We start from the raw sequence: 15,367 nt of genomic DNA on the forward strand, positions 1-15,367 counted from the left end.
CATGTTTCTACAGTGGTGAGAGCTGGACAACATATACAATTAGGAGAAACGGCTGGATTTCCACTCTCAATGTCCCAGGTTTATCTTCAGCATTCCTTGGCTGGTCAAAGTCACCAACTCAGAGTTCCTGCAGGGTTCTAATACAGTCACTGATGAACCAATGACATCTGGGCTGGCTTGGCCACTTTCTTCAAATGGATAATGGTCATATCCCCAAAGACCTTCTGGGCTGGATTTTACAGCCCGCCCGCAAGGACACTTGAAGACAGGTGGGCTTATAAAATACAGCTTGTAGCCTTTCCATTGCTTTCCTACCAACCTCCGACCTGTATTCCATTTTATAGTCTGCAGGGGAGATGTCAGGCAACCTGCCCGACCTTGGGCCTATTGAGGCTCTTCAGTGACCAATTAATGGCCACTTTTGTACCTCATTCCAACCCTGCTGCTATATCATCCATGACAGGGGGAGGCCCACGCCAGGTGGGTAAACCAACAACGTTTACTGCATGGGCTAGTTGTCGGGAAAAGAGGGAACCTCTTTTGCTCATCAGAGGCATCCACAACAAGATTATATCCCCCTCATTAACCCTGTCACCACCCCCAAACCTCTCCAAACTGGCACCCTGCGCCCTCACCTCCTTCGCTGCGCCAGCCAGCCGGGCACCGCCGATACCCAGACTTAACTTGCAATCCGGCTTTATAACCTCTTTTCGTTTAAGGACTGTAGTCCCAGCAATGGCGACTGCTGGTGTTTCTAGGACGACAGAGCTGCCAGCTAATCAGATTGGCCAGCTGCTCTCTAAACCAGGATGCCCTCCCCAGATTAGGGACAACCGTTTCGCCTTCAGTCAGTTAACGCTGCTTTCCAGGTAAAATACCTGTGGCACTGCTGGATATTTGGTTAGCAGGCCCCAGCTGATGTTTTTTAGTCAGGGTGAGTGGGATATACAGCAGACCAGGCGTCTGTGTGGTGAACAGGCCACTGGGTCACGACCACTTGGGCATCCATTTCTCCGCTATAAGGACATCTGCAGGCAAGATATAAAGAATCATAGAATCATTCCAGAACAGAAGGCTATGTGGCCCATCACACCCGTGCTGGCTCAGGCGGCACAGTGGTGCAGTGGTTAGCACTGCTGCCTCACACCGCTGAGGACACGTGTTCGAATCCCGGCTCTGGGTCACTCTCCGTGTGGAGTTTGCATATTCTCCCCTTGTCTGTGTGGGTTTCACCCCCACAACCCAAAGATGTGCAGGTTAGGTGGATTGGCAGCACTAAATTGCCCATTATTTGCAAAAAAAATTAAATAATTGGATGCCCTAAATGTTTTTTAAAATCTGCGCTGGCTCTTCGAAGGAGCAATTTGTGTACTGCCACTTCCACGCCCTCTCCCCACATCCCAGCACATTCCTTCTTTTCATACATTTGTAGAAAGATTTACAGCAAAAAATATGGCCACTCTGTCTATCATTTCTGGGCCAGCCAAAAATCAAGCCTTCCACCCAATCTAATCCCATTTTCCAGCACTCAGCCCATAGGCCTGGAGGTTACAGGAATTCGGCTGCATATCCAGACACCTTCGAAATAAGTTGGGGATTTCAGCCTCTGTTACCCTTTCAGACTCCCACCTTTTTTTCGCAACTCCCTCTATTCCTTCTACCAATCAGTTTAAATCTATGCTCCCCCGAGTTACTGAACTCTCTGCTAAGAGAAATAGGTCCTTCGCATCCTCTCTATCCAGCAATCTCGACAGCAATCTCTCAAGTTTTTCTCCCGGATGGGTGGACATTAACACTGGCAGGGGGCAGGCAGTCACTGACATCCGTGACCTCTGAAGGCTGTATTACCCGTGGCAGCGGAAGACCATTGGACGAGGCGAGCAAAATCAAAAAGCTCAGGCCAAATGAATCGTGGAGCTTCTCAGCCCACTGTCTCACTTTGCAGCAAATGCGGCAGACACTGCCAAGCCGGAGTGGATGGGGCTCCTGAGCCACAGCAGGCGATGCTTAAACAGAGTTCGCCACTACGGCACAAACCATCGTCTGACAAGACGGAAGGCTGCCCGTTGCATTAATACGAGATGTTGTCATTGTTGGTACATGGTAAAACTGCCTCACTAATTCCACTGGTTAACCTGACTAGAAAATTCCGAGGTTCAATCCTCGTGTTTCCTGATAGACCTCGTCGCCACTAGGGAGCAGTAGCAGTGCTGAAGTTGGCCTTGAGCACTAATGCATTATTAGGAGGACCAAATTCAACTGGATCTCCTCCTGATTACTGCCCCCTGATGGGAGTTGGACTCCAGGAATGGTCATGCTTCTGAATGGGTTTGGCGGTATTGGTCCCTGATGGTAAAATACCCTCATTAAGTTCACACATGAACACTGACCATTTAGCGAGGGAGCAGAGGATTACTGCTGCCTGTGCAACCATATTCCAATGGAGTGATGGCATTTACGAGGTGAGGAGAGAAGAAGAGAAAGACATAAAATAGAATTGAACAGATTAAAATGGAACAGAATTATAAAGTTAAAACAATTTTAATTTTTTTATTATTTATTTTGTTGGAAACTCACCATTACCATTAAAGTGCCTCAAATAATTGACTGGCAAAACTCTCTCATGCCTTTTTTACCTTTTCCAATGAACTCTTGACCTTTCACCCTCTGTATGATTCAGCTTCTGTTGCACATCTCCTCAGTCACACCAAGACCCATTCGCCCATCGCTGACCTACATTGACTCTTGGTCTAACAACACCCCAAAATTAAAACTTAGAATTCCTACAGTGCAGAAGGAAGTCCTTCAGCCTGTCAAGTCTGCACCGACCTCTGAAAGAGCAATCTACCTAGGCCCACTCCCCTACCCTATCCCCATAACTCCAGCTAACCTGCACATCTTTGGACCCCAAGGGGCCATTTATCATGGCCAATCCGCCTAACCTGCACATCTTTGGACTGTGGGAGGAAGCCGGAGCACCAATAGAAAACCAACACAGACTTCTAATAATAATATAATAATCTTTATTGTCACAAGTAGGCTTACATTAACACTGCAATGAAGTTACTGTGAAAAGCCCCTAGTGCCACAATCCGGTGCCTGTTCGGGTACACTGAGAGAGAATTCAGAGGGTGGGATTCTCTAATCCCGCGGCAGAGTGTCCACGCCGACGTAAACGCCGTCACTTGTTACGATGGCGTGAACTGGCCGCTGCCAGGACTAATTCTGGGCCTTACAGGGGGTCAGCATGGCGCTGGAGTGGGTCGCTCCGCTCTAGCTGCCGATCCCGGCGCGAACTGTGCACCGTGGGATCCGTGCATGTGCAGTGGCGCCGATGCCAACGCGCACTTGCACAGTGGCGCCGGCGCCAATGCACACATGTGCAGTGGCCTCCTTCAATGCGCCAGTCCCGATGCAACATGGCGCAGGGCTACAGGGGCCAGCGCGTAGGAAAGGAGGCCCCCAGCTAGAGAGACCGGCACGCCGATCGGTGGGCCCCGTTCGCGGGCCAGGCCACATCAGAGGCCCCCCCCCCCCGGGGTGGCCCAGGGCTGAGAGAATCCCGCCCAGATTGTCCAAGTTACCTAACAGCACGGCTTTCGGGACTTGTGGGAGGAAACCGAAGCACCCGGAGGAAACCCACACAGACACATGGGGAGAACACGCAGACTCTGCACAGACAGTCCCAAACCGGGAATCGAACCTGGGATCCTGGAGCTGTGAAGCAACAGTGCAAACCACTGTGCTACCATTGGGGCAGAAAATGCAAACTCCGCAAACGCAGTCACCCAAAGCCGGAATTGAACCCAGGTCTCTGGCATGTGAGGCAGCAGTGCTAGTCACTGTGCCACCGTGCCGTGTCCTTGTATTTAAATGCATCCATGGCCTTGCCCCTCCCTATCTCTGTAAGCCCCAGAATCCTCCAGGAACACCACACTCCACCAATTCTGACCTCTTGCACACCCGATATCCATCAGACCGGCACAGACTTTGGTTGGCGAACCCCTGAGCTCTGGAATTCCCGCCCTAAACCTTCCCACCTCCATACCCTTCTCTGCTCCTTTAAGATACTCCTAAAGCCTAACATTTAGGCCAAGCTTTCGGTGAAGTGTCCTAATAATGTGGTTCAGAGTCAAATTTTCATTGGTAAAGATCTAGTGAAGTACCTTAAAATGTTTTACTCTTGCTAAACCTTCTATATAACTGCATATCGTTATTGTTGATAAATCATGTTTGAATTAATATTACCTTTTTTTTCTTGTACCGCTATGAAATGCATATAGAATTGAGCAACACAGTAGTTTGGAAGAAGGTCCTTTTACTTGTGTTAATGTTCATAGTTAGCATTGAATGTAACCAAAATGGAGGATCACAATTTCCTGCTATTTTAACAAAGATTAGCACATTTATTTTAAACAAATGAACATCTTTGTCAAAGTACTGGAAAGTGGAATTTCACACAAACGTTTTATGGGCTTGGTACTAACCTCGCAGTGTAATTTTCAAACCAACAATTGGGAGAGAGTAGAAGGAGCTCTGGCCTAAATCTGGGCCCAGTACACACATACTTGCTGCTGAGGCTGGGGCAGAATTGAAAATTTTCCCAGCAAAATTCGCTCATACAAACTTAAAAAATATATATATATTTAAGTTAAATTAGCACTTCTTTAGTCAATGATACAAAAAGCTGAATTATCCCTCTGAAGACTAATTGGGCTGCATGACTTCAGTTGATAAAAGTAGAGCGCAGTTATCTTAGAAAAAATAAATGAAGATATTTATTGTTTAATATTTTACTGATTTTCAATTTAACAGAAAACAGTTGGTTGGGTTTGCTAATGAGAGACATCCTGTAGATGAATATATCAATACGCAGTAGACTTTATTGCAACATATATCATGTTGACAATGTATGTTTTATTTTTGTTAGTTCAAACTAAGGAAGAGATGTATTACAAAGAAACAGAGCTGAAGATTGAAGACTCTCTGTGAACAGGAGTTAATAATACCAATACATACGTGACATTTTTAAGCTGCAATTCAGTCACACAAAACCTTCAATGGATCTTCTGCAGGACCTGATCAGCAATCAAGCAAATCCTCTGGTGGATCAATAGCTCATTTAGAATTGAATACCTACAGTTAAGAGTAGAAATTAAGTTTGCTTCTCAGAATCAGTTATGTTATGTACTCATGTCATGTTTAGGCTGAAATAAAACGTTAGCACTGACAGAATCACAATACCTAAGGCATGTGCTTAAAAAGAAACCTGCAATTTTTAACAGGTTTTTTCTTGTTGAGTTGAGAAATCACTTAATTGCTAAAGAGCTGGAGTGTTTCCACTTGTGACAGAATGTGTTTACAGTCAAGTTACATCTCTACTCTATCCCAACAATATGCCTTAACCTAACCTGTTGTAGTTCCTGGTTTCATACATTCTTCCATTTCTTAACACCAGCTATTTCTACAGCCTCTCCAAATGGGATTACCAATTTAATGCCAAATTAGTAGCATGTAAAATACATATGCTAACGTATTAGGGGCTGGGATGACTTTTGCTAAATTAACTTCACTTAACCTAACAAAGAATAGAGGGTGGGAAACCTTAACATTATCATGAATTATCATACAAGTCTTATTTTACTTGAGAATTCCTCATTGTCATTGGGTCTTTCAAATGGGTCACTTCTCTTGAACTGTGTGGTGATATGCATCACTGTAGATACACAAGGGTTAATTTAAGTACACATAGACTAGCTAGACACTAGAGGGAGCACCAGAGACATGACACACAGCCACTCAACTTGTACCATGTCTTGTTACGCTCTTGGCGTAGCATAAGCTGCTTCCTTGATGTTCACTCTGACAAAGGAAGGTTCAGACTTGGAGATAACTTCAACATGTTTATTAAACTATTTACAATTCTCCTACTCAGATTCGCCTCTACTGTTAATCCTTCTATAGCTACTCAGACTGACAAACCAGTCTGCTACAATCCATGTGGTGGGTGTGATGTTGAATCAACCCTGTGTCTGAACTCACTGAGTGTCTCCACTGGAAAGAGGAAGATCATGTGTGCTGTGTCCTTAATATATGGGTTGGTGTAATGCCCCCGTCGTAGTGTCACCTCTGTGTTTATCGTGAATGCCCATTGGTCGTGTCCTATCTTACTGACCTATTGGTTGAGTGTCTGTGTGTCATGTCTCTGATGCCTCCTCTAGTGTCTAGCTAGTCTGTGTCCTTACATTAACCCCTTGTGTATCTACAATGATGCATATCACCACAAAGTGAACTGTCGAGAAAAGCCTCTTTTTAGATACCTAATGCGCAGGCAGAGAGTGGCTGATTGACCACCAGGAAAGGCAAATGGAGCAGGCAGAGAGTGCAGGACTCCCCTGTGGCCATTCCCCTCTTAAACAAGTATTTTGTTTTGGACAGTGTTGTGGGGGATGACCGTTCATCACAGGAATGTGGCGACTAGGGGCTTTTCACAGTAACTTCATTTGAAGCCTACTCGTGACAATAAGCGATTTTCATTTTCATTTCATTTTCAGGTGAAAGCAGCAATAGCCATATCTGGACTGGCTCTGGGGCACAGCGGGAAAGGTAAACAGGACCGTAGTGATAGGAGCCTTGATAGTTAAGGGGACAGACAGGAGATTCTGTGGCCGCAAACGGGAGTCCAGAATGGTGTGTTGCCTCCCGGTTCCAGGGTCAAGGATATCTCAGGGCGGCTGCGAAACATTCTCAAGGGGAAGGGGGAGTAGCCAGAAGTCATAGTGCACGTTGGCACAAATAACGTTATTAGAAATAGGGATGAGGTCCTGAGGACTGATTATAGAGAGCTAGAAAAAGGGTTAAGAAGCAGGACTTCGAGAGTGATAATCTCTGGATTGCTTCCAGTACCATGTACTACTGAGGGTAAGAACAGGAGACTATGGCAGATGAATGTGTGGCTAAAGAATTGGTGCAGGAGGTAGGGATTCAGATACTTAGATCATTGGATCTTTTCTGGGGCAGAGGTGACCTGTTTAAGAGGGGCGGGTGGATCTGAACTGGAGGGGGACCAATATCCTGGGGGGGGGGGGCAGATTTCCTAGTGCTACAAGGGAGGGTTTAAACTAGATTGGCAACTGATGGGATCCTCAGCAGCAGGGAAGCAAATGAGGGGCTGAAAGGAGATGCAGTACTCGGCAACGGCAAGCTGAAGAGACATGATAGGCAGAAGCATGGCAAGGAGCGGGGGAAACCTGTTGGATTAAATTGCACCTATTTAATATCAATGCAAGAGGGCTGACAGGTAAGGCTGATGAACTCGGGGCATGGATAGGTACGTGGGACTGAGATATTGTAGCCATAACTGAAACATGGCTAAGGGAGGAACAGGACTGGCAGCTTAATGTTCCAGCGTACACGTGCTTTACGCGGGACAGATGTGGAGAAATGAAAGGAGGAGGAGTTGCATTTTTGATTAAGGGAAGCATTATGTCAGTAGTCAGAGGTAAAATAACCAAGGGATCACCCAGCGAGGCTTTGTGGGTGGAACTAAGAAATAAAGGGATGGTGACCTTATTGGGGTTGTACTATAGTCCCCCAAATAGTCAACGTGAATTAGAAGGACAAATATGCAGGGAGATTGAGGACATTTGCAGTAGTTGTCATAGCAGTGGATTTAAATTTTCCTAACATACACTTTGACTGCCATCTAAGGGCTTAGATGGGGTGGAATTTGTTATGTGTTCAGGAAAGTTTCCTCAGGCACTTTATGGAGGGTTCTACTCGGGAAATAGGGCTGGGCAAGTGACTAAGGTGACGACGGGGGACCACTTTGGGACCAGTGACCATAGTTCTATTAATTTTTAAATAGTTATGGAAAGGGACAAAACTGGACCACAGGTGCACGTTCTAAATTGGGGCAAGGCAAGTTTTGATGGAATTAGGCAGGATCTCGCAAGGGTTGATTGGAGTAGCGTGTTTGAGGGCAAAGGGACCTCTGGATCTCGCAAGGGTTGATTGGAGTAGCGTGTTTGAGGGCAAAGGGACCTCTGGCAAGTGGGAGGCCTTTAAAAATGAAATAGCTACAGTTCAGGGTCTACATCATAATAATAACAATAATCACTTATTGTCACAAGTAGGCTTCAATTAAGTTACTGGGATAAGCCCCTAGTCGCCACATTCTGGCGCCTGTTCGGGGAGGCTGGTGCGGGAATTTAACCCGCGCTGCTGGCATTGTTCTGCATTACAAGCCAGCTGGTTAGCCCACTGTGCTAAACCAGCACATGTTTCTGTTAGGGTGAAGGGCAAGGCTGGCAGGAGTAAGGAACCTTGGATGACAAACATATTAGTGTTTTGGCCAGGAAAAAGGAGGCATGGCTCAGGTACAAACAGCTGGAATCAGCGGATTCCCTGAAGGTGTACAGGGGATACAGGAGTATACTCAAGAAGGAAATTTGGAGGGCAAAAAGGGGCCATGAGGCAACTTTGGCTGCGAGGATTAAGGGGAATCCAAAGGGAACCTGTAAGTATATCAAAGGAGAAAGAATAACTAGAGAGAGAAAAGGTTCCCTCCAGGACCAAAGTGGACACATATGTGTGGAACTGCAGGAGATGGGCAATGTTCTCAATGAATATTTCTTCTCTGTGTTTACTGTGGAGAAAGACAGGAAGACATGGGAACCTGGGAAGGTTAGTGGCGATATATTGGGGACAGTTCGCATTACGATAGAGGAGGTGATGGATGTATTAAAATGTATGAAGGTATGGGCGGCATGTGGCGCAGTGGATAGCACTGGGACTGTGGCGCTGAGGACCCGGGTACGAATCCAGGTCCTGGGTCACTGTCCGTGTGGAGTTTGCACATTCTCCCCATGCCTGCATGGGTTTCACCCCCACAACCCAAAGATGTGCAGGTTAGGTGGATTGGACAAGCAAATTGCCCCTTAATTGGAAAAAAAAAATTGGATACTCTAAAAAAAAAATTTAAATGTATGAAGGTGAATAAATCTCTGGGACCTGACCAGGTATATCCAAGGAGACTGCTGAGGGTAGAGAAGAAATTGCAGGAGCCCTGGCTGAGATATTTATCTCGTTGTTAGCCATGGATGAGGTACCAGAAGGCTGGAGGGTAGCAAATGTTGTGCCCTTATTTAAGAAGGGCTGCAAAGAAAAACCTGGGAATTATGGACCGGTAAGCCTACATCTGTGCGGGTAAGTTACTGGAGAGGTTTCTGAGGGATAAGATATACATGCATTTGGAAAGACAGGGTTTGAATAGGAGTAGTCAGCACAGCTTTGTGCATGGGTGACCGCGCCGTACAAATTTGTTAGAGTTCTTTGATGAAGTGACCTGGAACTTTGATGAGGGCAGGGCAGTAGACATAGTCTGCATGGACTTCAGTAAGGCCTTTGATAAAGTTCTACATGGTGGGCTGCTCTGAAAGGTTAGATCACATGGAATCCAGGGAGAGCTGGCAAATTGGATATACAATTAGCTTGATGGTAGGAAGCAGAGGGTAATGATGGAAGGATGCTTGTCGGATTGGAGGCCCGTGACTGGTGGTGTGTCTCAGCTGTCAGTGCTGGGTCCATTGCTGTTTGTTATCTGTATCAATGATTTAGATGACCAGTAAGTTTGCAGATGACACTAAAATAGATGGTATTGTAGACAGTGAGGAAGGTTATCACAAATTGCAGTAGAATCTTGATCAGCTGGGGAAGTGGGCCAAGAAATGGCAAATGGAGTTCAATACAGATAAGTTTGAGGTGTTGCATTTTGGAAAGTCAAATCAAGGTACGACTTTCACCTTCTCTAAAGGTGGAGTCACAGGTAGATAGGGCAGTGAAGAAGGCTTTTGGCCTACTGGCCTTCATCAGTCAGGGCATTGAGTATAGAAGTTGTGAAGTTATGTGGCAGTTGTACATGACGTTGGTGAGGCCGCACCTGGAGTATTGTGTTCAGTTTTGGTCTAATTGCTGTAAGAAAGATGTTATTAAACTGGAAAGAGTGCAGAAGAGATTTACAAGGATATTGCCAAGACTCAAGGGACTGAGTTACAGGGAGAGATTGGACAGGCTGGGACTTTTTTCTTTGAAGTGTAGGAGACTGAAGGATGATCTTATAGAGGTGTAAAAGATCATGAGAGGCATGGATAGGATGAATGCACTCAGTCTTTTTCCCAGGGTTGGAGAATCAAGAACTAGAAGGCATAGGTTTAAGTTAAGAGGGGAACGAATTAATGGGAACCTGAAGAGCAACATTTTTACACAGAGAGTGGTACACATATGGAATGAGCTGCCGGAGGAAGTGGTTGAGGCAGGGACATTGACAACATTTAAAAGGCATTGGGACAGATATATGGATAGGAAAGGTTTAGAGGGGTATGGGCCAAATGCTGGCAAATGGGGTTAGCTTAGATGGGCTTTTTGGTTGGCATGGACCAGCTTGGGCCGAAGGGCCTGTCTCCGTGCATAGATTCTATGATAGACGTTTCCTCCTGATCACAAATGGAACCCCTTCACCTCCACTATCTCATTCCCAGGCAGGTCAGCCAGAGTTTAAGTAACTGTGCCCCAGTGATGTAATATCCGAGTACACTGAATTGGTCTGTCAACAATTGCACGCCTTATTCAGCTCTAACTACATTCCTCTCAAATTCTGATTTACCTTCATAAGTATTCTGAAAAGGGCATTACAATTTATCTTAGGATGTGTAGCTGCATAGATCTCTGGAACGTCTCAGAGTACACAAAGATTAGCACTGTATCTTTCTCTGGGGTATATTCATTGCACTGTGTGCTATATAATAGGTGAGGTTTGAACAGAAACAGGAAGCACAAATAAAAATCAACACGTGCATCCAGCTTTCATCCGCATTTCTGTTTCTAGTGCTTAGTAAGATGGCAATATTTTTTAAATGTGTTTTCAGTTTTGTAACATTTCAAATGCCGATAAGAGAAGCAACCCACTTGGGAAGGGAGTGGTGTTAGTGTCATCCGTTCCTGGCACACTACAGTTCCAACTTCAGTGTAAACGCCTTTATTCCGTTAACACTGCAATTAAGTTACTGTGAAAAGCCCCTAGTCACCACATTCTGGCACCTGTTCGGGTACACTAAGGGAGAATTCAGAATGTTCAATTCACCTAACAACACGTCTTTCAGAATTTGTGGGAGGAAACCCAGGGTCCTAGATTCGATTCCCGGCCGGAAACAGGATCTGTATTTCAGTTGTTGCCAATGGTTGGACAGTGAATCCGGCAACATTACACTGAGATTGGTACTCAGTCCGTAACCTCAAGCTCTGAAAGCAGGTGGTAGCATGCCTCCAAAACCAGTATAGGAGCAGCTACTAAAGTAATTCCATCTCTAGAAGCATCTGCTTTTGGTTTTGCCTCTGCAAAGAGAATTTTAAGGCGATAAAATAATTAAAACCTTTCTTTGTATGGGTTAGGACTGTTAAAGGGTGCATTTGAGGCAGTAGCATTGTTTCCAGTTAGGCAGTGTCTTGGCTATACTGTCTGCTGCCAATTGGAATTCCCCCGTCTTAGTCACAAATGGTCAGAGATCCATTTCCAACTGTTCAACCTTAAATCGCTTGAGAGTGCAGATGGATATGCTGCACTGTTTGTACATTTAAATCAACATGGAGTGATTGTAAAATCAAAATGTAAATGAACCCTGACACCAAAATCAGATGTTACTTCTCAAGGTGCCAAATAGTGTAGCACTGCCCCCTGCAGGAAGGCAGAACACACTTCACAATGCTAACATTGCAGATCTAAAATGCCCTCCACCCGAACGCGTACATCATTTTATTTACCGCACTTGCATATAAAACAAATAAAAATTGGATCCCTGCAGTTTTAACATCAGAACACCAACAATATTGGTGGCACGGTAGCACAGTGGTTAGCACTGTTGCTTCACAGCGCCAGGGTCCCAGGTTCAATTCCCGGCTTGGGTCACTGTCTGTGCCGAATCTGCACGTTTTTCCTGTGCCTGCGTGGGTTTCCTCCCACAAGTCCCGAAAGATGTGCTGTTAGGTGAATTGGATATTCTGAATTCTCCCTCTGTGTACCTGAACAGGCGCCAGAATGTGGCGACTAGGGGCATTTCACAGTAACTTCATTGCAGTGTTAATGGAAGCCTACTTGTGATAATAATGATTATTATTATTATTAAATCTCAACTCTCTTTTATGGACTCCAGCAATGCCCGATATGCATTAAAATGAGGGTGTTTTAATTCAAACTCTTCCTCAAAGGTTTTAGAAGAAGGATTACAGATGTAAGATAAAAATTCTGAATCTGGATGTCCATCAGTTCTCCAGGCAGTTTCATGATGGAGATACTGGATGGTTGGCCACTGCTCTTCCTGCTTTGAACAGTTCCACGTGTGAACCATAAACAGAAGGTGAATGGTTGCCGATGAACCAGTAAGAAGCTACCCAAAGTGCACATATCCAGACACTGACTTCCTGACCTGTTCTCATTACGCTCCATGTCCTGACTGTACAAATCACAGAATCAGCCCGAGAGCGAGAAATTGCTGCAATGGCAGATCTGGCGGTGAACGACCTTAATTGGACTTTACGCTTACCATTGACATCGCCTTTATTTTTGTTCTGCATATTGTTGGAATGAAGAATGACGTGCAGCATTAATAGTACAATTTCCCAAGAACCTCTGGCCCTGACAGCCTAAATCATATACGCAATTTATTAGTGTATTTATAACCTGTAGACAATGAGCGATTTGGCGTGTACAGTCAAGCATTCATGTTTGCCTTACAGATAAACCTTAGTAGGCTTAATTTTCCGCACTAATTAATGCGTATGTGTAAAGTTCCCTGTATGCTCTTTAAAATAATTAATTTAAATTAGTCAAAGGCAGTATTATAGCACAAAAGGAATTTTATGTAAGTGTTGAACAATGGGCCAGCAGAGGACATGCTATAAAATTGTGTTGAGTACCAACTTGTTGAGATTTTTAGTCCAGACTGGAATTAAAAGGTCAAAATGCCTCAGAAACTGTTTTGGAGGCTATCAGCAGGTCAAAAATGGTGTAAAAAACTGAACTCTTATATTGAACAAATTCAAAAACAGTTTAAACGGCAGACTGTAAAATTAATTATCACTCTCACTGAAGCAACTGTCTTTTTGCAATGCTTTCTGTTATGGCTCCTCAATAGTTAAGCAGAATTGCAAATGGTATAAATGGCTAAATTGTTTCTATTTGCACTCCGATAGAAATGTCTTTGCATCGTATTTTGCTGAGATTCTAATTTGGGGATTTGTTCTTCCCCTTCCTTTTGCTCTGCTGCATCTCTTTCATAATTGTTTTGAAGAACAGGCATCTGTATTAAATCTAGTGCACAGTTGCTTATTTCTTATTATTTCTTAGGTAGCCGGCCTGTCGACCCACACGTCACGACTACCAGGCTGTGCAATGCTCAGTGGGAAGATTTTTGCAATATGTGTAAATTAAAATAAAAGATGTGAAAAATGTTACTGAATAAAATTGTTTTAGTACAAATGCAGATGTCTTCTGGAAAGGCTCGAGTACTTTGTTTTTATTGAATATTTGCACACGGCCTTTGCTGTTCTCACAATCCAAGGAAAACAGCCTTCAGGTTCTGTGTCTACCACATAAGATCATCTCCTCCCATAAACGCCAATAAAAGTCTGGCACACAGCTTGTGGTGATATGCATCACTGTAGATACACAAGGGGTTAATGTAAGTACACGTAGACTAGCTAGACACTAGAGGGAGCACCAGAGACATGACACACAGACACTCAACCAATAGGTCAGTAAGATAGGACACGACCAATGGGCATTCACGATAAACACAGAGGTGACACTACCACAGGGGGGCATTACACCAACCCATATATAAAGGACACAGCACACATGATCTTCCTCTTTCCAGTGGAGATACTCAGTGAGTTCAGAGACAGGGTTGATTCAACATCACACCCACCACGTGGATTGTAGCAAGACTGGTTTGTCAGTCTGAGTAGCTATAGAAGGATTAACAGTAGTGGCGAAACTAAGTAGGACAATTGTAAATAGTTTAATAAACATGTTGAAGTTATCTCCAAGTCTGAACCTTCCTTTGTCAGAGTGCACATCAAGGAAGCCGCTTATGCTACGCCAAGAGCATAACAAGACACGGCTCACACTCTGCTTGAATACTTTTCTATGCAATCATTTACCCAAAGTTTTACCCAAGTTTGCTTGTAGCTAGGATGGTGGATGGCGCGGGTAATAGCTGTGGTGCATCCAACATGTCCTCTAAGATCTCCTTCGAGGTGCAGTCAAGGGTAGCCGGGGGTGCGCTGCTTATTGATGGGCCCGGCTCTTTGGTTGATGTTTCTGCAAGTCAAGGCACATGGTTTTAATACATAGCTTGCTTAAGGGTTTGGACAACAAATACCTCACTTGAGACTGGTCATCTGGACGGCACAGTGGTTAGCACTGCTGCCTCACAGTGCCAGGGACCTAGGTTTGATTCCAGCCTTGGGTCACTGTGTGGAGTTTGCACTTTCTCCCCATGTCTCCGTGGGTTTCCTCCGAGTGCTCCTGTTTCCTCCCACAGTGCAAAGATATGCAGGTTAGGTGGATTGGCTATGCTAAATTGCCTCTTAGTGTCTAAAGTTAGGTGGGGTTACTGGGATGGGGAGTGGTTCAGACCCGATGGGCCGAATGGCCTCCTGCACTGTAGGGATGCTATGATCTGGATGAATATCCGTCCGTCCATTCATGATGAATTGCCCTTCGTGACCAAAACAGTTAGAAGGGGTTACGGGGATAGGGTGGAAGTGAGGGCTTAAGTGGGTCGATGCAGAGTCGATGGGCCGAATGGCCTCCTTCTACACTGTATGTTCTATGTTTATGTTCTATCTTTCTCTCTATCTCTCTCAGGGGCTCAAAAAGGGATATTATTAGACACACGCCTAGCGGGGTCAGAGGTCAATGACAACTACCATGTGTGGAGCTGGGAGGTCAGGTGCTGGGAGCCTGCAAAGCGGTGGCATGTGCGTTCTAGATCATATTCCGGGAGTTGACAGAAAGGTTGAATTCCGAGGGGAGTCAGGGCTCTACCCTGCGGGGCATGCCCAGACACAGTGGACTTCAGCAAGGCACTGCAGAGCGTAGCCCTGTCCAGCGCCGGCCCTAGGGTTGCTGGCGCCCCGGGCAAGCTGAACTTCGGCGCCCTTGGGGGGGGGGGGGGGCCGAGAGGGGGGGGCGGGGCCGAGGGAGGGCGGACCCGAGGGGAGGGGCGGACCGAGCGGGGGGGGCGGACCGAGCGGGGGGGGGCGGAGCGAGCGGGGGGGGGGGGCGGATCCGAGCGGGGGGCGGGGTGGG

The 15,367-nt window shown here is 45.6% G+C and overlaps 1 protein-coding gene across 2 annotated transcripts in view; it reads left to right on the forward strand.

Moving 5' to 3' along the window:
- Nucleotides 1–5,235, forward strand: part of rbbp8l (retinoblastoma binding protein 8-like) — a 155,756-nt gene extending 150,521 nt beyond the window's left edge. For both annotated transcript variants that reach the window (XM_038803512.1, XM_038803513.1), the window contains one exon: nucleotides 4,931–5,235. In XM_038803512.1, the coding sequence (XP_038659440.1) occupies nucleotides 4,931–4,940 (10 nt within the window). In that variant the 3' untranslated portion in view covers nucleotides 4,941–5,235. The remainder of the gene's footprint in view (nucleotides 1–4,930) is intronic.
- The last annotated feature ends 10,132 nt before the right edge of the window (nucleotides 5,236–15,367 follow it).

This window comes from Scyliorhinus canicula, chromosome 7 (assembly GCF_902713615.1).
Source record: "Scyliorhinus canicula chromosome 7, sScyCan1.1, whole genome shotgun sequence".
NCBI lineage: Eukaryota > Metazoa > Chordata > Chondrichthyes > Carcharhiniformes > Scyliorhinidae > Scyliorhinus > Scyliorhinus canicula.